The 25014-nt window shown below is 38.2% G+C and overlaps 1 protein-coding gene across 1 annotated transcript; it reads left to right on the top strand.

Annotated features, from left to right (window-relative positions):
- The first annotated feature begins 6832 nt into the window (after positions 1 to 6832).
- On the top strand, positions 6833 to 21301 carry LOC5564315 (facilitated trehalose transporter Tret1). The gene is given in 7 exon segments (XM_021856061.1): positions 6833 to 6857; positions 6860 to 6918; positions 7044 to 7076; positions 7078 to 7170; positions 19326 to 19497; positions 19563 to 20462; positions 20524 to 21301. Coding segments are annotated over 7 exon segments (1470 nt in total). The 3' UTR covers positions 20712 to 21301.
- The last annotated feature ends 3713 nt before the right edge of the window (positions 21302 to 25014 follow it).

Consider the following 25014-nt stretch of genomic DNA (forward strand, 5'->3'; position numbering starts at 1 on the left):
TCAGACGCACCAATCCGCTCGAGGACTGGATTTCCTTAACTCTGATCCACCCGGATCTAACGTCATTTTCAGACGCACCAATCCGCTCGAGGACTGGATTTCCTTAACTCTGATCCACTAGGATCAAACGTCATCTCTTAGACGCACCAATCCGCTCGAGGACTGAATTTCTTTAACTCTGATCCACCCGGATCAAACGTCATTTTCAGACGCACCAATCCGCTCGAGGACTGGATTTCCTTAACTCTGATCCACCCGGATCAAACGTCATTTTCAGACGCACCAATCCGCTCAAGGACTGTATTTCCTTAACTCTGATCCATCCGGATCAACGTTATCTCTCAGACGTACCAATCCGCTCACGGACTGCAATTCCTGAACTCCAGAAATATTCATCGGTATTTAAATCAGGAAATTTTCAACAACAGAACAACGTTTCTCAATTTACCTGCCTCTAAAAACAAACAAATAACAACTGCTATTTTTATTATGCATTGAAGTCAGGAAATTCTCAGCAACATAATAACGTGTTTAACTTTACATGTTCTAACAATCAACCAATGATAAGTGCTGATTTTCTCATGCATCTTTGAATGGAGCTTACCAGGCTCCAGAAATATCCATCAGGCATTAAAATCAGTAAATTCTCGGATACTTAACAACGTGTCTTCCTTTACATGTTCTAACAATCAACAAATAACTGCCAATTTTCTTATGCATCGAAGTCAGCAAATTCTCAACAACATAACAACACGCCTTACTTTACATGTTCTAACAATCAATAAATGATAACTGCTGATTTCCTCATGCCACTTTGGATGGAGCTTACCAGGCTCCAGAAATATCCATCTGGAATTGAAATCAGGAAATTCTCAGAAAAATATAAACTTTGCTTACATTACATGTTCTAACAATCAATAAAGGATAACTACTGATTTTCTTATGCAACTTTGGATGGAGCTTACCAGGCTCGAGAAATATCCATCATGCATTGAAATCAGGAATTTCTCAACAACATTACAATCTATCTTACCTTACATGTTCTAACAATCAATAAATGAAAACTACTGATTTTCTTATTCATGTTTGGATGGAGCTAACCTGGCTCCAGAAATATCCATCATGCATTGAAATCAGGAAATTTTCAGCAACATAACAACATGCTTTAACTTTACATGTTCTAACAATCAACCAATGATAACTGCTGATTTTCTCATGCATTCTTGGATTGAGCTTACCAGGCTCCAGAAATATCCATCTGGAATTGAAATCAGGAAATTCTCTAAAACATATCAACTTTCCTTACTTTACATATTCTAACAATCAATAAATAATAACTGCTGATTTTCTCATGCAATCTAGAATTGAGCTTATCAGGCTCCAGAAATATTCATCAGGCATTGAAATCAGTAAATTCTCAGAAACTTAACAACGTGTCTTCCTTTACATGTTCTAACAATCAACAAATAACTGCCAATTTTCTTATGCATCGAAGTCAGCAAATTCTCAGCAACATAACAACACGCCTTACTTTACATGTTCTAACAATCAATAAATGATAACTGCTGATTTTCTAATGCAACTTTGGATGGAGCTTACCAGGCTCCAGAAATATCCATTTGGAATTGAAATCAGGAAATTCTCAGAACTTAACAACGTGTCTTCCTTTACATGTTTCAAAAATCAACAAATAACTGCCATTTTTCTTATGCATCGAAGTAAGCAAATCCTCAGCAACATAAAAATGTGCCTTACTTTACATATTCTAACAATCAATAAATGATAACTGTTGGTTTTCTCATGCATTCTTGGATGGCGCTTTCCAGGCTCCAGAAGTATCCATCAGGCATTGAAATCAGGAAGTTCTCAGCAACATAACAATGTAGGGTTTCAATGCTAGTAATGGACCCCTTAGTAGCTGAAATTCATTCTAGACGCTTTTCCGCAATGATATTTCAGACGCATATACGTTTTGTGGAGTCTAACAACAAATTCAATGTCTTTACTTCATAGTACGTCTATGAAACATGCAAAATCATTCGATTTTTCCAGCGAAATATGCATTTGAAAAACTGTTGTCCCTCCCGGGGTCCATAACAGGATTGTTTACAAATTTGACGTTGCGTATTATGGACCCTCCTTTTGATTCCCATGTAATCCAGCTCGCTGCCGACGAGCCTATTATGGACCCACCTGGAAATGCGTATTATGGACCCTCTTGTGTGGTTTCATTTACAAAACAGTTCAAATATCTGTATTTATGCGTCTCAAACCAAATATTTTGCCTGAAACTGCTGACTAACAATGTAATCGAAGTTCCCCCGGTGGATTTTCATAGGAATAAGGTTGCTTTGAGTTTTAATTTTATGTTTTTCTGTAGGGGGTCCCTAATACGCACAGGGTCCATAACCGGCATCGACTCCCTATCTTACTTTACATGTTCTAAAAATCAATAAATGATAACTACTGATTTTCTTATGCAACTTTTGATGGAGCTTACCAGGCTCCAGAAATATCCATCATGCATTGAAATCAGGAAATTCTCAAAAACATAACAACGTGCTTTACTTTACATGTTCTAACAATCAACCAATGATAACTGCTGATTTTCTCATGCATTCTCATGCAATCAACCAATGATAACTGCTGATTTTCTCATGCATTCTTGGATGGAGCTTACCAGGCTCCAGAAAATATCCATCTGGAATTGAAATCAGGAAATTCTCTAAAACATATCAACTTTCCTCACTTTACATATTCTAACAATCAATAAATAATAACTGCTGATTTTCTCATGCAATCTAGAATTGAGCTTATCAGGCTCCAGAAATATCCATCAGGCCTTGAAATCAGTAAATTCTCAGAAACTTAACAACGTGTCTTCCTTTACATGTTCTAACAATCAATAAATGATAACTGCTGATTTTCCAATGCAACTTTGGATGGAACTTACCAGGCTCCAGAAATATCCATCTGGAATTGAAATCAAGAAATTCTCAGAAACACATCAACTTTGCTTACTCTACATGTCCTAACACTCAATAAATGATAACTGCTGATTTTCTCATGAATTCTTGGATAGAGTTAACCAGAAATATCCATCAGGCATTGAAATCAGGAAATTCTCAGAAACTTAACAACGTGTCTTCCTTTACATGTTCTAAAAATCAACAAATAACTGCCAATTTTCTTATGCATCGAAGTCAGCAAATCCTCAGCAACATAAAAATGTGCCTTACTTTACATGTTCTAACAATCAATAAATGATAACTGTTGGTTTTCTCATGCATTCTTGGATGGAGCTTTCCAGGCTCCAGAAGTATCCATCAGGCATTGAAATCAGGAAGTTCTCAGCAACATAACAATGTATCTTACTTTACATGTTCTAAAAATCAATAAATGATAACTACTGATTTTCTTATGCAACTTTGGATGGAGCTTACCAGGCTCCAGAAATATCCATCATGCATTGAAATCAGGAAATTCTCAGCAACATAACAACGTGCTTTACTTTACATGTTCTAACAATCAACCAATGATAACTGCTGATTTTCTCATGCATTCTTGGATGGAGCTTACCAGGCTCCAGAAATATCCATCTGGAATTGATATCAGGAAATTCTCAGCAAACATAACAATGTACCTTACTTTACATGTTCTAACAATCATTAAATGATAACTACTGATTTTCTTATGCAACTTGGATGGAGCTTACCAGGCTCCAGAAATATCCATCATGCATTGATATCAGGAAATTTTGAACAAAATTTTAATGTGTCTTGCTTTACATGTTCCAACAATCAACAAATGATAACTGCTGATTTTCTTATGAATTCTTGAATGAAGCTAATCATGTTCCAGAAATATTCTTCAGCCATTGAAATCAACGATCAATAAATGATAACTGCTAATTTTTAATATTTCCTACATGTTTTGAAAAAAATCGTGGCCTTTCAGGTTTAATTTTGTTATTATGAGTATGATTCTACCTCAACTTTGACTTCAATATTATTGAACACACTATTCACTATCTAGCTAGTAACGTTTTATGGTTCTTCTGATACCACATCGAACATTAATTAGCTGTGGTCTGACTGGTGAATGATGTACTGCTTAATATATTCAAAAACAAATTTTAAAAATATATATACATTTCCGGTGTTTTAATATTATTTCTGTATTTTCTAACCTAATGCCAGTCTTGAAAGAATCAAAGACCCATTTATTCATTCGAATATAAATCGCGACATACAACATACGTGGCATACTAACGTCCGTGCGTGACAGTTAAACATTCAATCTGACGTACCAATGTTTATATTAAGTTGTTTTGTGAGGGCATTTTAGGAATTGTTGCGTTTTGTAAATATTATAGCTCACCTGAAAATTCAACCTTCGTTTGATCAATATTGATTAAGTTACCCTATTTCACAGCGTCTCCATCTCGCCCCACTGATGGCATATCAGGAAAAAAATAGCACAGTCTACTACAACTTTTCCTCTTCAATTCACTCTTACTTACGCCGATGACATATTAACGCACTATTAACATACCAACACCACCATCGCCCTCAGCTCACACTACCGTTGAACAAGAAGAAACCGAAGAACACACCACCGATGACAAAAACTTTCGGACATATGTAAAGCGTCCATTTCAAACAAACCACTCGTAAGCACTGACCATCTTATTCACAACCTAACCGCCTTGCGCCATTGTAGGATTTCTCTTGGATTAAAACACGAACACAGTTTTCACGACCATTTTTTGTTTTTTTGTTTTATTCACATCTCCGTGGTATAACTCAACCGTTCACTTCAACATCATTCTTCAAACTAATTTTGTTCCTCACCGATCACCGTTCACACATTCATCAAAAGCTTTTCAACCGCTGCCTTTCAACTTGTTATTCCTTCTCCTTCTCTCCCATTGAGACGGTTTGTCGAAAGCTCGTTCTCCGCCAACTCTCCAAAACGATCTGCCTTCGTGGTCCGTTCGCATTCGGCTCTCTGTGTGTTTTGAATGAATTGTGACACTGACATAAATCGTACAACTGAATCTGTATACTACTCTATAGATTTATACAATATATTTTATTCATGGATACTAACACATATTTTATTTAATACATTCTTCCTACACAAATTATATGTAATGTTTAGCTTTTCGGTAGTTGTTAAACTTCCACTCGGCTGGTTAGCCGTAAACCACGATTAATAATTAAAAACAAGTATTTATCGAGCAACGGACTCATGTTCCGTAACCGGTCGTTTGAGAACGTCGCGACCCATTGGAAACCCACACAATAGAAACCCTCAGCCAGCACAGTTGCTGGCTAGTGTGGTGTGTTATTTTCAATACCTAGAAAATAATGCGCTCTCGGGCTAGGCATTGGATATAAATAGAAAGCGTTGTGTTTGGATGGGCATCTAATTCTTCCAAAAGAGGTGCACTTTGCGAAGCTGAGCTGAGCTGAAATCTAATTCAGTCGTGAGTTCGATTCGATACTCACTGAGAAGATGTGTAACTTTTTCGCAAAACTTCACATCAATTTGTCCATTTAATTCAATTGCAAAGTATATGTAATGTTTAGCTTTTCGGTAGTTGTTAAACTAACAAAGAAACTTTTAATGCAAATTTTTGGAATTCATCTAGATATAAAAAAATTTCTTCCGATTCTACTAGTAAACAATTGCTCCCTTAATATTTTAATAAAGTTAGCGGCCTCTGTAGATGTTTGCTCTACCATCATCAACTGTGCATAGTACAGGTAAATTAACATTTTGGTCAGTTTTCGTTTGACGAAAAAACCATTGAAAAATTTAACTTTGTTGGTCTTTATTCGTGGCGCTGCTTTAGAAACATCTCTATTTTCGAGAAGAAGTGCGATAACATCACAAACATTCATTTTTTTAATTATAATCGAGATGAAATCCTTAAGATGTTTGTTTTAAAATATTTCCCTTATTATGGTGCATTAGAACATTTGATGTATTCTTCTGAAAAGAGCTTGCATTTTAACGTTGCATCAGGAATCTACATCTCTAAATCGATGAGAAACCTAATATTTTAAAAGTTTTAAGACATAATCCCACAGAAACGCGTTTCCCAAAACATCAATCTCCTTGTCGTCTTAAAATTTCGACACGTACTGTATTTTATTGTCCTCTCGCCAAATTTCCGGAGCTAATGGACGCACAACGAGTTACAACGCACATCGCACGCACAGTAGTGCCGCTTCTTCTGGACAATCGCGAGCACACTACTAGCCCTAATGCTGAACGGTCAGCCTCATAACTCATAAGATACGGTCGTGCTGCGTGTTGTCGCGTGTATTCCATTCTTCCTCCAAAAAAGTACAACCATATTCAATATGCGGTCACCGTTCCGGAGCAGTAGTGGCCGATCATCGATCAGCGTTTCGTTGGCCACACGGTGGACCTGTATAAAACCGTCTATCAAAGTTTGAACAAACCTCAGTTGTTGGTTTACGGTCGGTCACGCGCTGATAACAGTTTGAATGATCTTGAACGGAGAACACGGGCTTACGCGGGTTCCCACTTCTTCTGGAGCATTCGATCCGACAAACTCATCTCAGTCAGACTCCAGAAAGTGTTCGCGATCGTAGAGCGCTACGGATCGAAGCCGAGGGCAGAGTTTGACATTTTGCAATAACTCTTTTGCAGCTTTTGAACTCCCGTGACTGAACGGAGCCCATAGGTAGAGAGTGAGAGAGAGGAAGGGTGAAAAGGAAACAGAGAGGGAGAGAGTAGACAGGAGTTGAATCCTGGCAAGAGCATCCCGTGGCCTGTGTAGCGCTCAGCCCACAAGATGGTGAAGCTATTGATGCGTGCGGACACCACGTGTCCTTTACCGTTCCAGCGGAAGAACCGGTTGCCAAGTGCACATTTTCGCAGGTTTATATTTTTCTTATGATTTAAATCCATCGAGATAAGTTTAGTCCGTAATGAATGGTGGTGAAAGATTCTATGCTCAAAAACAAATTGCTAACCGGAAGTTTTCTGTTTCCTTTTGTGTAAAGGTCTTGGCAGCACTATCGGTATCGCTTGGTTCCCATGGTTGTAGGATTCTCGTCAGCTTACACCTCGCCGGCGCTGGTGTCTATGAAGGATCGCAACATTACGTCGTTCGAAGTAACGGATCAGTCGGTGAGTAGCATTCTACGTTTTTAGTGTGTGACATCGAGATGCGAGTAAGCCAGGTGTGAAATTCACGTTGAAGATTATTGATTGAGATAATGTGCCCAAATTTAATGAAAACGCATTACTGCATTAGCTTTGTATGTGGGGTAGGCGTTAGTAGTCAGTCACCAATAGTCGCACTAGTGGGGGTTTTCGGCCGTTTCACTATAAACCATTGCAAAATATTTTTTACCATGATTATCAGGAGCTTTTTATCTAAGTATCATTGATTCACAGCTTCATTTTGTTCAAAAACAATAATCGAAATAAATAGTTTTTAAATAAATACAAAAATACAAAAATGTGACATTTTGTAGTATTCATATTTGTTCTACAAAATCAAAGCTTTTAGATGAATTAAAAATAATACCGCTGGTTTAATTATCCGATTTTTTACAAACATTTGTTCTTAGCTGATCGGCTATTGGTCATCGACCCTAGTGCATATTTTTTCATAGTGTACATTTTGTGTTTGATTAATTTATTTCGATTGTTTTAACTTATGAGAGAAACTTTTGAAATTGAGAAATATATCTCTTTTGGAGTAAATATTTTACTCTGAAAATTGCTCATCAAAAACAATCCTCATCATTATTCCTTGACTTGATAAAAAAGGGTAAACTAACAAGTTATCGTATAATAAATACACAAATTATAAATTATCAAGAATTAAACCAACTTTTGCTCCCATATAAATCCTACTTGACTCAAAAATCAGAGCTGGTAGAGACTGAGTGTCGTGAAAACAATGATTTTACAAAACCTCAGGCCTGAAAAAAGAGACCAGCAGGATCCAAAATAGATCATAGATGGACCAATAGAGACCAAGTAAACAAAGAGAAGCAGGAATAAGCTCTTATAGAAAAGCTTGATTCCACATAAAATCTGGCTACACATTTCTCAACGATATTCATTAAATTGTTTTTGGGAGTTCTTCGTGAGGTTGCGACAAGTAATTACTGCTCGTAGTATGTCTTTTTACTTTTTTTCTGTAATTCAATCATAAACTAGTTCAGGTGTTGACTAAAATTTCTAAAAATTCCTTCAGATATTACTCCAAGATCTATTCAGGAGTTCATTTACAAATTTTTAACTAACTTCTTAAGCAATTTCTCCAATATTTTTGCATTTGATATCTTAAAGAGTTCAAACTTGAATTTCAACCACAGAAATTGCATCGAAGATTCCATAATAATTCCTATTATAATTATTTTTCCAGAAATCTGAAGCTGCACCGAAACTAGATATTCATTTACTCTAAAAACTTGATCGAATGGTCGCTAGTTGGTGGTGACCAATAGATCAAATTTTCAGCGCAGATACTTGATGGTTCTTTAGATTTGTGGTCTTGAAAAATGTGTAGCTTCGATTTCATCGATTCTTTTAGAACTTTCTCCCGTTTAGTATATCTTCTAAAATTCAACCCAATAATTGTTCCAAACATACCTCCAGGAATTTCTGAGAATATGCTGCGAAATATTCGTTCAAGATTTCTTCACGATTTCAACCAAGAAATTCTCAGAAGGATACCTTCATGAATTGTTCTAGAGTTTTTTTTTCAGGAATTTTCTAAGGAGTGTTCCAATGAATTTTGCTGATATGTCCCTAGGGGAATGCCAAAGACAATTTTTCAGAAGTTATTGAAAAAAAAATGAGAATATTTGGAGAAAATTCATAAGTAACCTCTGATGAAACTTGTGTATCTTCTAAAGAAAGGAAAACAAAGGATTCCTGGACTCTTGAGGAAGTTTTAGATGATTTCCTAGATAAATTGCTAAGTTATTTGAAATAAAATTAATATACAATTTCTGGAAAATTTTGTACAGGTCGGACTCGATTATCCGGAGACTCGATTATCCGGGGACTCGATTATCCGGGATTCGATTATCCGGAATTTTAGACTCGATTATCCGGAATTTGATTTTTGATGTTCTTGTTTTTCAGTTTTTATGCATAAATCTGAGATTATTTGCTGTTGCAATACACAGCAATGAATGGTTTTGCAGTTTTGAACGTATTTAAGAACAGGGGGTTTAAAAAACGTGGTTTTTGTGTATGCTGGTCAAAAAATGTTTTCTTGTAAAGATTCCTATTGTTCCTAAAAATAATTTCTGGCTACGCCACCGCATCATATGAATAAAACAACAAAAAAAAGATAATATTTATGTTCTTTTATCGAAGATTTCAATTTTTTTTCTTAGTGATTCGAATTATCCGGAAGATTCGATTATCCGGAGTGAAAAAAAAATCAATACTCCGGATAATCGAGTCCGACCTGTTACAAGATTTACTAATTCCTTGGAAAAAATGGCATGATCTAAGAACTTACTGGAATAATTTCTCTACTATTGACTGTTTTTTTTTTTTTTTTTTTCATGCCAACTAGGAGTTTTAAAAATCTTCATAGACTGGCCTGTATATGTTCATGCTCATGCCAGTGTAATTTTTTGGCGCGGTGTGGGATCCACAAAAGTGCTTTCCCCACTAAAAACACTCTCCTAGTTTAGTACCATAAACCCTCCGGAACCACCTTCCGGTATTACTTCGGAGGGGAGGCTAACGTTGCTGAGCGCACCTCTTCAATTTGTTATTCTACATGCTGAGCCCTTCGGCTCCTGAGCCCTTCGGCTCCTGAGCCCTTTGGCTCCTGAGCCCTTCGGCTCCTGTTAGCAGTTTTAAAACCGTTCAACGTTGTGCCTCATGCTGAGCCCTTCGGCTCCTCCCGTTAGTAATTTGTTAGTACCTATTTTCGCCCATTGGCGACCCGTCAATTTGTTAGTACCTACATGCAACATTCTGAGCCCTTCGGCTCCAGTTTGTACACTACTCTGCACTCATTCAGAGCGCGTACTCACACAATTACGAACGACCTTCTCCTTTTCTTTGTTCAGCTGGTAGGATGCCGGGGTCGGTATGAGATAACCATGGGATCGCAAAGGCGACTATGTACGACGGATGAAGATAGCGGCTCGGAGGGGGACCCACTAAAATGGAGAGTATTGATGACACCAAGGCAGTTGGAGAAGACGCGAACGCGGTTCGCAAGAAGTGGTAGGGTTGCGAGATCACCAGTTACACACCATGGACACCGTAGCGAGTACTAGCCAAGTACATAGTGAGCCACAAGCAACACAGCAGGAGAGGACGTTGCTAAACCGCGTGTTCACACCCAATTCGAGTAGCAGCACTACCCACAACGAGTCGCGACTGGAGAAGTCGAGTTTGGCAGACATTAGGAGGAAGGTTAACGAGCTCTACGAGTTCGTGGAAGGAGAGAAATAATGTGCACTTGAAAATTAAGCACATGGTGACGAGCATTAGGTCCGCCGTATCAGCAGCTGAGCGTGAGCAGAATGCGCTCAGAATGCGAGCGGAAACGGCTGAGAAAGCTCTTAAGGAAGCAGCGGAACGACCTACGACGGATGTTCAGGAGACGCCGAGAAGTCACCAAAATACCCGCTCGGAGAAAAGGTTCAGGGAATCACCTGGAGAACAAGAGGATGCAAAGAAGCACAAAACGAGAAGAAAGGCGTCAACAACCAGAGAGATGCTGGAAGTGAAGGTGAATGGCGTATCGTCGGAAGTCAGCAGAAGAAGAAGAAAAAACCGGAAAGTGAAGGAAGGAAAGAAGCCGGAACAGAAGAAGAAAGAAACACGTCAACCTCCTAGGCTGAGGTACAAGGGTGATGCTCTGGTCGTGGAAGCGAACGACAAAACAACGTACGCTGCGCTCCTCAAAAGAGTGAAGGAAGATCCGGAGCTAAAGGAACTGGGCGAAAACGTTGTCAAAACGCGGCGCACGCAGAAGGGCGACATGATCTTCGTTCTACTATTGACTGTGTGTGTGTGTGTGTGTGTGTGTGTGTGTGTGTGTGTGTGTGTGTGTGTGTGTGTGTGTGTGTGTGGTGTGTGTGTGTGTGTGTGTGTGTGTGTGTGTGTGTGTGTGTGTGTGTGTGTGTGTGTGTGTGTGTTGTGTGTGTGTGTGTGTGTGTGTGTGTGTGTGTGTGTGTGTGTGTGTGTGTGTGGTGTGTGTGTGTGTGTGTGTGTGTGTGTGTGTGATACAATCCACCTCCCACTGGCCGGCAGTGCTTTTATGGAAGAAAATTGTATGCATGTATTTAATGATACCCTTCGATATCTTTATATCTGCAGACAATTTTAGCCCAGGAGATGAAAGGTGATAGCTCTACTGAAATTCCAACGACCCATTTCAAGAATGGCAGTAAATACACACACATTCTGAGGTCATTTTTATTTACAGTAAGCCCCGCATAAAAACATCCAGATATCAAATGGATATATGCAATTTTTTACACTTCCCGAATCGAAAATTATATTTTCGACCCTGGCACGTATTTAGTTTGAATTGGTAATAAGTGAGTAAAGTAAACAATAATAAAGAACGATTTTACCAGGATGTGAAGCAGTTTTTCTCCGTCGCCGCACTGGGGTTTCCGTAAAATACTATACACTTTTTCACTGCACTCCACGGCGTAACACGTTCGATCCTGACCGCATCACCCGCCCCGCAGGAGCAAGCGTCGCAGTCAAAGGATCCACACACTACTGCAAAACAGGGAAAAAATTCTCCGGCAACGAAAATACGCGCGAATCCGTCAGAAAAATCAATCGGACGACGCAAAACCGAACTGTCCTGCTTGGGCTTCACAAAGCACTACCCAGCAAGACGCTCCAAAACAGGGGGAAAAAATTCTCCGGCAACGAAAATACGCGCGAATCCGTCAGCAAAATCAATCGGACGACGCAAAACCGAACTGTCCTGCTTGGGCTTCACGAAGCACTACCCAGCAAGGCGCTCCAAAACAGGGGAAAAAATTCTCCGGCAATGAAAATACGCGCGAATCCGTCAAAAAATCAATCGGACGACGCAAAACCGAACTGTCCCTGCTTGGGCTTCACGAATCACCACCCAGCAAGGCGCTCCAAAACAGGGGAAAAAATTCTCCGGCAACGAAAATACGCGCGAATCCGTCAGAAAAATCAATCGGACGACGCAAAACCGAACTGTCCTGCTTGGGCTTCACAAAGCACTACCAATAATTTCTCTACTATTGACTGGTGTGAAATTCTACACTGTAACTTCTATAGGACCTATCTGACATAAGCGATTTCGCTTCATCGATCCTCTCTTTCGCAATAACTCCTCTAAAATAAATAAATCTAAAATATGTTAATGAAGCAAGATATGGTGATTCTTCATCCTAGCAGCATAGAATGTTTTACGAGAAAGAGAATAAGTTTTCAGCAATAACGCAAAGAGAGCGACGATGAAGAGAAATCGATAAATGCAGATAGCCCTTATGGTTAAACAATGCTGAATTTCAAAAAAGAACTTTTGCAAGATTCCATGGAGATTTTACCAAGAGTGCATGGTGACGTCAGGAAAAATTCTCCATTCCTGTCCCTCTTTTCATCACGCTCAATTGAGTGTCCTGCTCTTTGACATTCACTGCTAGAAATTGTTTAGATTTTTTATATGGAGTTGACATTCACTGCTGGGAATTATTGACATTTTTATTTTTTCTGGAGTTTCGAGGTTATGTCAGGCGTGCAACGATCTATGAGCTTGCTCTCACGGGAGAGCTTATAGGTTGATGTTTGAGTGTAAGTCTGTCAATACTGATCACTGGGAGAATTTTTTGGAGCAACTTCTGGAAGTAACCAGGAATGAATCCTTGTAGGAATCCATATGAAAATGCCTGTAATAATACCTGTAAAAATCGGTGTAGGAATTCTCGCTGAACTCTACTAAACGATCTATATAACATTGAGAGTCTCTCTTTGTTTACGTTCTATTTCATCAATATCTAAGCCGCATTTATATCTTCCGATAAGATTTTTATACAAATCGCTAGTGTTTCTCGATCCACAGGGAAAAACTTTCCAAAAGCTTCAGTATTCAGCACTGTCATTTGAAAAAGTTGTGAGAGGCGCCTGTAGGGTTAATGGGACAGGATCCGTCATCAATTTTAGAATTTTTAAAAAGCAGTTTTTTTGTTCAAAAATCAACAAAGCTTACATAAGAATGTGGTACACTGCATTCCATTCTCCAACCGAAACACAGTGAACATATTTTAAGCGAATAATGTTCAGTTTTGAGCATAAAAACTGCTGTTGCAACATCCGATAATGATGATGATTGCGATGACGAATTCTTGTACGTTAAGAAAACCTAGAACGAATATTCCCCAAAAGTTCTGGAACAAGCCTTATGGATTTTTTTTTCTGGAGAACTCATATGGAAATCGATGGAGGATCAGCAGAGAAATCACCGGAAGAATTAGTGGAAAAATAATTAGAAGGAATCCTTTGAAAAATACTGCAGGTAGCAGCGTTGGAGTGTTCAAGGATGTCCTGGAGGAAATTTTGAAAAAAAAACTCTTCAATCATCCCAAGAATAATCTCTGAAAGGATTCCTGAGAAAAATTGTGGAGAAATCTATGGAGGATATCCGGGGACATCTCCAAAGAAATTACTAAAAGAATTCCTGAAGCTTTTACTCTACGAAGCTGAGAAGAAATTCCTGAAAAACTTGTGAAATAGTCGCGGATATAGTCACGGGAGGTTTCCCTGGGAGCCTCTAGAATATTGCACCATAATTCAGAGTAAGGAAAAACGTAATAATTTTGGTTTAAATAGAAAACTTCATAAAGCATCCCATTAAAAATAGACTTTTCAGATACTGAAATAGTGACCATGTCTCCGAATACAGACCTGCATTGCAAAATTCAATATGTTGCAATTTTAGAGATAACTTTCCATTCCACGGTGAACAGAAAGATACTGCAGCTATCACATTACTGATTTTCATTATCGATCGGTTGCGTATCATACCTTGGAAACCACGCTGATGACTGTTGTTTTCAACTGTTTTTTTTTTTTTTTGAGTTACTAGCAGACTCTACTAGCATACTTTGATTAGAGGATTTCGTTCAATGATACAATGATTCTGAAGCCTACGGTAGAACTTTGATAGCTGCGTTAGAACCTGGCGGCTACCGCAGAACGGAAATTTTTCCAAAAGAACCGCAATACATTAGGCTAGTTATCCTTAATAAAAAATTTACGGCGATCCCTCTGTCCCTGTCTCACCCCTACATTGGCAAAATATGATTCGCAACTGTAAAAACCTGTTGCACAAAGCCTGACAGACAGTAGTACCTAAATCAGTCCTTCAGAAGGCGGGTAAGTTCAATTGAGTGGAATCTTAACAAAGATATTCATGAATTTACACACGAAAAGCTTATCTCGAATGGTGCGTGACCCAATAAAGCACATATGTATATTTCGACTCAATTGCGCAGATGCCTTCCATGTAATTTATGCTCTCTGTAATAGAGTTTTATAACCAATAAATATCAAATTAGGTTGTTGTTTTTGGAAGCTTTACATGAACATGAATGGAAATAAAATTTTATTATATCTTTTTCTTTGCATGACATCCTCACTAATATGACATCTGCTTCTCGCTTCAACAGTTATTTACTAAAAGTTTATTTGCCAAACTTTCATTTTTGCAATCGCAATGGTAGGTACGATGATACTCTATGTCCAAGGAATTCACGGAAATTTTCATTACAAAACGATCATGGGCCATTCTTGAATCAAACCCAGACATCATCACATGAATTTGCTCTATGATAGCAGACGTTATCGCGAATGGCATTGCATCTTCCTCTTACAAAACACATAAGTATGACTCCAGGAAGATAGCGAAAATGCATTTTTTCTTCATTTCAAACATGTCCAATTTAGCGATTATTTAAAAATTAGTTAATCAAAAGTTGCAAATTAAGTATTAGCTGAAAATCCTAATGTGAATATATATCACAAATAATTGCAAAATTACGTTGAAATAGATTGAAGAAAGACGTGTGCCTCGTCGAGAATATTTTTTATGATCAATCAAAGTTGGAATGGAATTTGGAATCACGTAGAAAAGACGAGCTTTGATTTGGTAAAAACTGCTACGTTTTTGAAACTAACGAGTACAGTTCCCCAATGCTCAAAACAATCATACACACATACATTTGTCTTACCGACCTCAGCAAACCAAAATCGCCAGTACCCACGACAATCCAAATTTTTTACCCAAATCCTCGGCGAACGTAACGAGGTTCGGTAAAAGTTTACCCGACTCTTGGTTATAGTTTTACCGAGACTCAGCAAATAATCACGAGATATCAGCTGTTGGAACCCAACAGCTCTCGTCTATTTAGGAATTGAATTGTGTAAAGTAATCTTCACACAGCAATTTGAAAAATAATGTTTTTTTTAACACACTCTTCTTTTCTTCTTGCATTACGTCCTCACTGGGATAGAGCCTACTTCTCAGCTTAGGTGTTCAATGAGCACTATCACAGTTACTGACTGACAGCTTCTTTGCAAAGTTGCCATTTTCGCATATATATCTTGTGGCAAGTTCGATGATACTCTAAAGCCCAGGAAAGTCAAGGAAATTCCCCATTACCCGAAAGATCCTAGACCGACCGGGGAAGCGAATCCAGACACACCTTCACCTCCGGCTAAGGAAGGCCCCTTTTCACACATTCGTCCACAAATTGTTGTTGTCAAGATGTCTGCAAAAGATAAAAGAACTGCGATCATTGCTTCAGGTTATTCTTTATGTGTTAGTTTATTTTAGCGTGCAGGAAATCCAGGCAACATGAGCACGATTGCGGAAAGTCCCGATGGCCCTTCTGAATCGATGGGCTATGCCTATTAAAAAGTCTAGTTTGCATACACTCGATTAAGGTATGATCGTCCCGCTCGGCACTTTATACCCAGCAACGTCCTATGCGTTGCTAATGAGTTCTATAATGGTGCTATCAACTCGTTATTATTAACTTGTTCTTGTAATGGTATCGTTATTTATGCATGGACGTAGCTAGAGGAAGACCTGGAGAAGGTCCCTCCCCTCTTGACGATGTTAAAATCGAAAACAAACAGAAATTCTAACTTTCCTACCATCGTGTTCGTAAAATAATTATGTCATGATAAACTTTTTTCACAATTCTCTCCACTTAACAATTAGGTTACTACCGAAGTTTTTTTACCAGAAATTAGTTCTGTCAGCTGTCAGCAGCGATTTTGCAATTTCTCTATGAGATTTTCCCTTCAATCGGGAAATCATTCGAAAGCTTGGTTTGAGGGCTTCCTCAGATTTTTTTTTCAAGTGGTTCTTCCAGAGATATCGAAAAATTATCAAAAGTTCATACGAAAGAAAGTTAATCCAAGAGTTTAACAGGAAGTTTTCATAATATTATTTCTCTGGTTTTCGATCATTACTGCACGGGATATTGTTTTGAAGAATTCTTAGTCCAATGAAAATTTCAATAAGAAACTTATGGAGGAATTTTCGGGGAACATAAATAAATGTAGAGGAATTATTTCAGTTATGCTCAGAAAAAGTTCCATTAAAAGCTTTTTGAAGAAATTCATGTTAGTATTTTGATTTTTTTAAAGTATTTTTTCTTAATTTTTTCTAAAGTAAGTATGAATTTTGAAGCAACTTTGTTAATATTCATAGATTATTTGAGTAGTTATATGTCTCTTTAAATTAATGTTCGAATCCTCTGAGCAGAATCTCAATAGAGAACTCAAAAGTAGATGGGAGTACCGTGTACCTTTTAATTCCGGCTCCTAAATGCTTATTTTGACAGTACGCGTATTTCGACTACCACTTGCAGTCTTTTCAGTGTCAGTTACTCGTAAATTTTGCTATTTATTTGCAATTCCTCCTCTACCCGTTCTGCTACTGTGTCATGGGTCAACACTTTGATATTTAATAAAACTAACGTTTTCCCAATTTATTATCTTTTTTATGGTAAATCTCAACATGGGTATATCGTTGCTTGGGAATTATTCCCAGTGATATCCTTGAGCAGCTTATAATTTTCCAGAAAAGTCGCTAAATACAGTATTTCACCTTGTTTTAAGTTGTCTTTTTTTGTTTCGTAGAAAAGAAGACTGTTCTTCGTAATTAAAATCATGAGTTATGAGCTCATCAACTTTCTCCCACGACATACGTAACAAATTCTTCAGCAGGCTTTATTATAATTTCTAAGTATACAGCGATCGGTGGTGAGCCATTGCTGAAAAATAACATGTTCTTTGTCGCTTTCCTCTAAAACGAGATTAGGTTCTCCCCTGTAATACTTTCTCTTTGGAATTACAGTTTTCACATTCTCAAAAAAAAAAAAAAACAATCAGTCGTTTTTATTAAACATCGCATAACAGTTTTTCACTAATTTCTCCCTGAGAGACAATTCCTGTTTACAACACTGTTAAACATTAATTCACATTTTTAATTAATTTTAATTTTCTCATAGGCAGAGGCGAAATCCATTGATTGCCTTCATTTAAAAAACATAATCACTGTATAATTCCGTTTTTAAACTATTCTCAATAAAAAATACAATCTATTTTCTGATTTAACCTCATTTATCACTTGAAAACACCGATCATATTTGATGGTTTAGAACAAAATCTTTCAGTTTTGGACTTGAAAAATTCGTTGTTAGAAAAAAACTTTTTTCCCTTAAATATGCCAAATTTGCAATGTAAGGACGACTTTTAGTAACTTAATTGCAAAACTTTTGCCTAAGAACGATCAAAATCTGAATGGCCGTTTTTTTTAATCGATTTTATAATTTTGAATCATTGATTTTTCAGTGTAAAATATGTTTTTTTTTTTATTTTTTTCAAATATTTTTCTCTAAAACTTCAGGAAATTTCACGACAGTCCCCATACAACACTTTTTTGTAGGTCTTTACCGTTTTCGAGTTATACTGGTTTATAAAAAAAAGTAAAAAAACTTTGACCCTTTCCAAATGTTAATCTAGATCGATTTTGAAAAAAAACAAAGTACCTATGTAAAGTATCTTAGCTTCACATAGTCTTCACACCCAGAAAGTTTCATTGAATTCTGAAGGGGTGCTGCCAATCCCTGTGTCGAGTTGGCGTGAAATCCGTCTATATTTACATTATTTGCCGTAATATTTGAACTTATCTATTTGATGAAACATCTGTGTCAAAATTACACCAGGAGGATAAGAATTGTAGGAGTAAGTACTTGATTTACCATTACAACGCCAAAATATCATCTAGTCCGGTCTGTATTAACAACGACCAAATAACAGGAGTTGTTCAGAAAAAAAATCTTGAAGAAAATTTTTAATTGATTCTCAAGAAAAAAAAAAAACATTACCATTATCTTTGAAACGCCATACATATGAGAAATTTCATTTAAAATAGAGCTCGCGGTAGAATTCCACGAAACCTATAATAATATTTTAGCGGAGACCAAGGAAATGTTACATCAAGCATGTGACGATTTAGTACAGGGTGCTCCAAATATTAACTTTTAAAATTTTTGCAGAGCTCTGGGATTTTTCCTATAAGTTGAGTCTTGGAAATTTCAACAGAAATGCTTTCAAAATCTAACAAATTGGTAGAGTAAGTCTCAACGAGTTCTGCCCTGCTATCTGCTCGTATTACCAACAAGTCGGTGAACTCGTTAGCTATCACTTATCGAAGAATATGACGAGTTCTACTGTTTCTATGTTTCGGTCACTTTTTGCAAGACTTACACACTTCCGATTGAAACATTGCAAGTTTGTTTTCAAACTTTCGAAGACCAAACATTGCACGTCTATCAAACACTGTTGGTCAAAACATTCTTACCGGGTTGGAATCCGAAGTCCATCGCTCAACAAACGGCTCCATAAAAAACACGCTTTTTTGTTTTGCTTGACACATTCTACGTCATCAGCACAACACTGCGATAGGAAGAGGGCAGAAAAAAATACGACAAACCCCCCAAATGATAGGAGGGTATTTTTCGCAAGTCAGCTATAAATAGATACACCCAGTAATCGTCAACTATCCATGCCATTACATTGCAGTAACGCTTACGAACGCGCCTCAAGGTTTTACATATCTCTTCTCTGGTGGAACACATGCCCACGATTAAAGTGTTGACTGTTTATCGCCCCGAACGTGCTTTCCACCACGCTTACTCGCGTTTTACCCGCGGCAGTGCCTTCCCCAACACGATCGAGGTTATTTATTTTGGGCATTCTGGTTGTATCGATTTCAGGGTTCATGGGTCGGCGGAATTATGCCCTTGGCTGGTCTTGCTGGCGGTATCCTTGGCGGACCGCTGATCGAGTACCTTGGTAGGAAGAACACCATCCTGGCAACGGCCACTCCATTCATCATTTCCTGGCTGCTGATTGCATGTGCCACCCACGTTGCGATGGTTCTGGTCGGTAAGTAAATTGCACGAGTAATTCTGTTGGAGTATGAATTTGTTATAACGTGATATCAATTACAGGTCGTGCTTTGTCTGGATTCTCCGTTGGTGTTGCGTCATTATCTTTGCCTGTATACCTGGGTGAGACAGTGCAGCCTGAGGTACGAGGAACACTTGGACTGCTTCCAACGGCTTTCGGTAACATCGGTATTCTGCTGTGCTTCGTTGCCGGAAAGTACATGGACTGGTCGGGATTGGCGTTCCTGGGAGCGGCATTACCAATCCCATTCCTGTTGTTGATGTTCCTTATTCCCGAGACGCCTCGTTGGTATGTTTCACGAGGACGTGATGATCGAGCTCGGAAGGCCCTGCAGTGGCTCCGAGGTAAGAAAGCTGACGTAGATCCAGAACTGAAGGGCATCATAAAGTCTCATCAGGATGCAGAACGACATGCATCTCAAAGTGCCATGCTTGATCTAATGAAGAAGGCAAACTTGAAACCCCTGCTCATTTCGCTTGGCTTGATGTTCTTCCAACAGTTGTCCGGTATCAACGCCGTCATTTTCTACACCGTGCAGATCTTCCAGGATGCTGGATCTACAATCGATGAAAATCTGTGCACGATCATTGTCGGTGTTGTCAACTTCATAGCCACGTTCATCGCCACCATGCTTATCGATCGGTTAGGCAGGAAGATGCTGTTGTACATCTCCGACGTGGCCATGATCATTACCCTAATGACGCTTGGTGGCTTCTTCTATGTGAAGAACAGCGGTCAAGACGTTTCACAAGTCGGTTGGTTGCCTCTGGCAGCATTCGTGATATACGTTCTTGGCTTCTCGTTAGGATTTGGTCCCATCCCATGGTTGATGATGGGTGAAATCCTGCCCGGAAAGATCCGAGGATCGGCCGCATCAGTTGCAACGGCCTTCAACTGGTCCTGTACTTTCATTGTCACAAAGACGTTCGCAGATATCATCAGTAAGTATTACGCCAATCTGACTATAACATAATCATACTAATCATTATTCTATTCAACCAGATGCCATCGGAACGCACGGTACCTTCTGGATGTTTGGATCCATTTGTGTGATCGGTTTAGCGTTTGTGATATTCTACGTGCCAGAGACGCAGGGCAAATCCCTGGAGGACATTGAGCGAAAGATGATGGGCCGCGTCCGACGAATGAGCTCGGTGGCCAACATCAAGCCGCTGTCGTTCAACATGTAGAAATATGTTACCACTCTCAGTGAGAATGATCGCGGATTAGTCTTCAATTGTTAGTAGGATAATGCCAGTCGGATACGCTCGAGATAGGGATAAATCAGAACCCACGAACAGCCATAGCAAAGCATGCTAATTGCTCCTTAGTAAACCGTGCCTAGAATGTTCAACTTTAGCATCCTTACTCGGAGGGTTAAAATTGCGAGATTTAAGATTAGACAAACATACAAGAGATTTTTTGTGATATAACCAAGAGAACGAAATCCAGACAGTGTCCCTCATAGAGGAATGGTTGACAAACATTGACAAACGGAAGTAACATAAATCACGCAATAGTTCAAAACTAATCAACGTTAGTCTAGTTGCTGCCGGCACAAAAATGCATCATATGATGATTGATAGATGGATTTGCGAAAACTTATTCCGTGTTTTACACGGAAATCACTAAAATTTGCTAGATGAAAATAATGAGATTGAGAGGCAGCTAGGAACGAAAGTAGTGAAGTATCCATGTATATATTTTTCAAACGATAGAACTCAGTTCCTTTTCGAAGATAATTTCTTTATTTTTAACTATGTAATGCTTGGACGCTATAGATAAATAAGGTAGACAGAAAACCGCTTCATGACAAAATTGGTACCAAAAATTAGGTTATGATTTAAACATTTACGTCATCCCACGGAAGGCTAGGGAAAATGCATTCCCTGCTCGATTCCAAAAGAGTGCAAGAGGTAGAGCGCTGGTAGACGAATCTCAAACTGAACATTTCGCTTTGTCTAGCTAAGTGATGATTTCATTATTTTTTCATACATTAAGCATAACGAATAGCATAAATCTTATGTATGACACAATGATTATTTAATGTAAAATATTATATTGAATAAATAATAATTTATACGAATAATTATTGATTGCATTATTACTTTGAAATTGTGTTTTGCCAAAATCATTCGCTATTGCCACATCATCATATCATTGATCTATCCTGAGTTACAGAAAACATGGGCGTGACCGGGAATAGCGAATCTCATGCTATCAATGTTCTTGTTCAATAATGAATCACACCTCAGCTTTGATTCTCGAACTCAAGCCTAAATTACTCAGGTCCGAACATCATAGGCCCGCATAGAAAAACTTGAATGCCGCTGCTGAATGAAAGCTGCAGCAAAATAGCATGAAATAATAGCTAACTAAGAGATTAGGTGAGTGGGTGCTATAGATAAGCATATTAGAAATTTCCCAGACATGCCTTAGGGGTCATCGATAAACCACGTGATCATTGAAGAATGGAGGGGGGTGGCCAAATGACCACGAAAAGCCACGCTGAAGGGGAATGGGTTTAGCAAGGTCAACCACGTGAGCTAAAAAAATCAATCAAAGAAAGTGTTGTTTTGGCATATAATAGTGTTTTAACCAGAGTATTCATGAGCTTTAATCATTCACCTGATCATTTTATCCTGAATATTCTTCGAGAAATACTAACCATACATAATTGATTGGCGGGGCCCAGTTAGCCGTAGCGGTAAACGCGCAGCTAATCAGCAAGACCAAGCTGAGGGTCGTGGGTTCGAATCCCACCGGTCGAGGATCTTTTCGGGTTGGAAATTTTCTCGACTTTCCAGGGCATAAAGTATCTTCGTACCTGCCACATGATATACGCATGCAAAAATGGTCATTGGCACAGTAAGCTTTCAGTTAATAACTGTGGAAGTGCGCTTAAGAAGCTGAGAAGCAGGCTCTGTTCCAGTGGGGACGTAATGCCAGAAAGAAGAAAGAACATAATTGATTGATGAATGGTCTTAAAATTTTCAATAATTCTCAACAATCTTTTCTTCGCAAAAGTCCTTAGCAATGACAAATAACCTTTAACAATTTCAAAACTGTCAGAATTCGTTTTCCATGATTTTTTGAAGGTCACCAGAAAAAAGTAATAGAAAAAGAAAGAGCTTAGCTAAAATTTGTTTTCATTAAATCCTCTGCAATAACTGAAATTCAGCGTTGTTCTCAAAGAGCCTTCTGAAAATTATAGTGAATGCAAAAAAAACTCCACAAGAATCATGATGGATATTTGTGGATGAATAACTGTTTTTTTTTGTATACAATGGACCTATGCACAAGTTCACTAATTTGATGTTTGAGCGGAGCCGAATTGACTCGTTGCCATATAAAATATTATCAGGGAGATTTCTAAAGGATTTTTTTAAGGATTTTCGTAAATATCTAAAACAATCCCATGAGAATTCCAAATGGATTTTGAATGTTTTAACAGTGATATCTAAGAGAATCCAAGAAGTTATTTCGCAAAATCACGCAAGATTCACAGACACCCAGAAGTTTTCTTGAATATTTTCCGGAATAATTCCGAAGTTCAGAAGAACTCCAGAAAGATTAACGGAATAATTTCAAAGAAATTTCCAGACCCATTTAAATATAACTTTCAGAAGATTCACAAAAAAACAGTAATCAAAGAATCTCATAGCTATTTTTCAAAAGTCCCAGAGGGCGATCCGGTAGTTTTATTGAGAAATTTCCTTTTGAACTCAAGAGTAACTTTCATAAGACACCGCCAAGGATCTCAGAAAATTTCCAAGGACTGATAAATCGCGAAAAAAAATCAAGATCACCTCCTTATGAATTTCCAGAAAAATACCAGAGTTTTTTTTTTTCCAAAGAACCTTAGAAAAAATTCGCAAGAATCACGAAGAAATTTCCGGATATTCAAAATTATCTCAGGCAAATTTCTTGAAACAATATATCATGATTTTTGTAAGAGTTCTTCCAAACAATTTCAGAGGAATTTTCCATATAAAAAAATTTCCAAAAAATCCCGAGGGACATCTGGAAGTTTCTCAAATAACCGATTCAAAAAAGTGATGTTTTTGTTTCCGAATTTTCAACATTATATTTCGTTCATAAAAAAAACACGTAGTCTTAGAGAGGTCAAAACAACGTACAGCCACGAGGGTGAGGGGGTTCTAAAAATTACGACGAGTGCTGTTAGAAACTGAGCTCTGCAATGATTTACGAACAACATTTTTTTTGCAATTTGGTAGAAGACCATTTGAGGGTATCTGAAATCATATTGGGATGCATTCACCACTATTTGAAAGTTGTTATGTAATGATCCATTACGCAACTCGAAACAGTTGCTTAATGAAAAGGCGTTGCGTAATGAAAAGTAGTATAATCAAGAAAGCTGACGTAGATCCAGAACTGAAGGGCACCAAACAGTCTCATCAGGATGCAGAACGAATGCATCTCAAAGTGCCATGCTTGATCTAATGAAGAAGGCAAACTTGAAAGGCGTTGCGTAATGTTTCAGTTGCGTAATGAAAAGTAGTTTAATCAATCCCAACATGACTGATTTCAGTTGTGTAGGGTGATGTGCTAGTATCCATCGTATGGAACATTGATCAGTGAGAACTGCAATTTTCCCAGTATTGATGTATGTCAGTTTCCAGATTCGTCTCACAACTTGCGGCTCACTGTGAAATAGTGAGTGGTCAAAACACAACATATCAACGCTCATATAAAATGTTTTACTAGAATATATAGCTCTACGGGCATCTCCCTCCATTCCTTCAGCATGATGGAATATACTAATTTCCTTTAAAATTTATTGTTCGCCATCAAAATTCAACCCAAACATATGAACACAATTCCTTTGACCGTACAAATATGGCATTTGCTCACAGTGCAGCGAAAACAACACAATCGAAGGAACCGTATTTTTACGTCGAGCATCGCGCACACATTGATGCGCACAAGCTTTTTTTTTTTTCTCACTACGACGGATTGAACTTTGTTTACATTCTCAATTTTACGCAGCCGTTGAGAAAATTTCATAAAATTTCGTGAACTATAGAACTTTTACGGCGTGTGATTGGAATGGAATCCTTCAGTGAAGAAGTACGAAGGTTTTCCATAGTGAAAATAAGTGCCTAGCGAAGTCAGTCACACAGGGGGCGGGAAGAAACTTGTATCATAAAGTGGTGTAATTGGTGTCGATCGTTAGGCATTTCTCTCAAATCGTGTTCGTCCATGCGATTTCGGTGAAAAAAGTGCAAAGTGGATAATTGAACTGAAGTTACTTAACAAAATACAGTAGTTTTATTGCATTTTTGGTGTACAAGTGTACAAACCATAATAGCTTTCACAAAATTACACTTGTAAAATGAATCTAGGGGAATGTGGGGCAAGATGAGCACCCGGGGCAAGATGGGCACCCTAGTTTGTGTCGTTCCTACCGATTTTTTTCAATAAATTATTTGGGGTTCTGATGAATATCATTAAATTGATATGATGGCC

Source organism: Aedes aegypti, unplaced genomic scaffold, assembly GCF_002204515.2.
Source record: "Aedes aegypti strain LVP_AGWG unplaced genomic scaffold, AaegL5.0 Primary Assembly AGWG_AaegL5_hic_scaff_110_PBJ_arrow, whole genome shotgun sequence".
Classification (NCBI taxonomy): domain Eukaryota; kingdom Metazoa; phylum Arthropoda; class Insecta; order Diptera; family Culicidae; genus Aedes; species Aedes aegypti.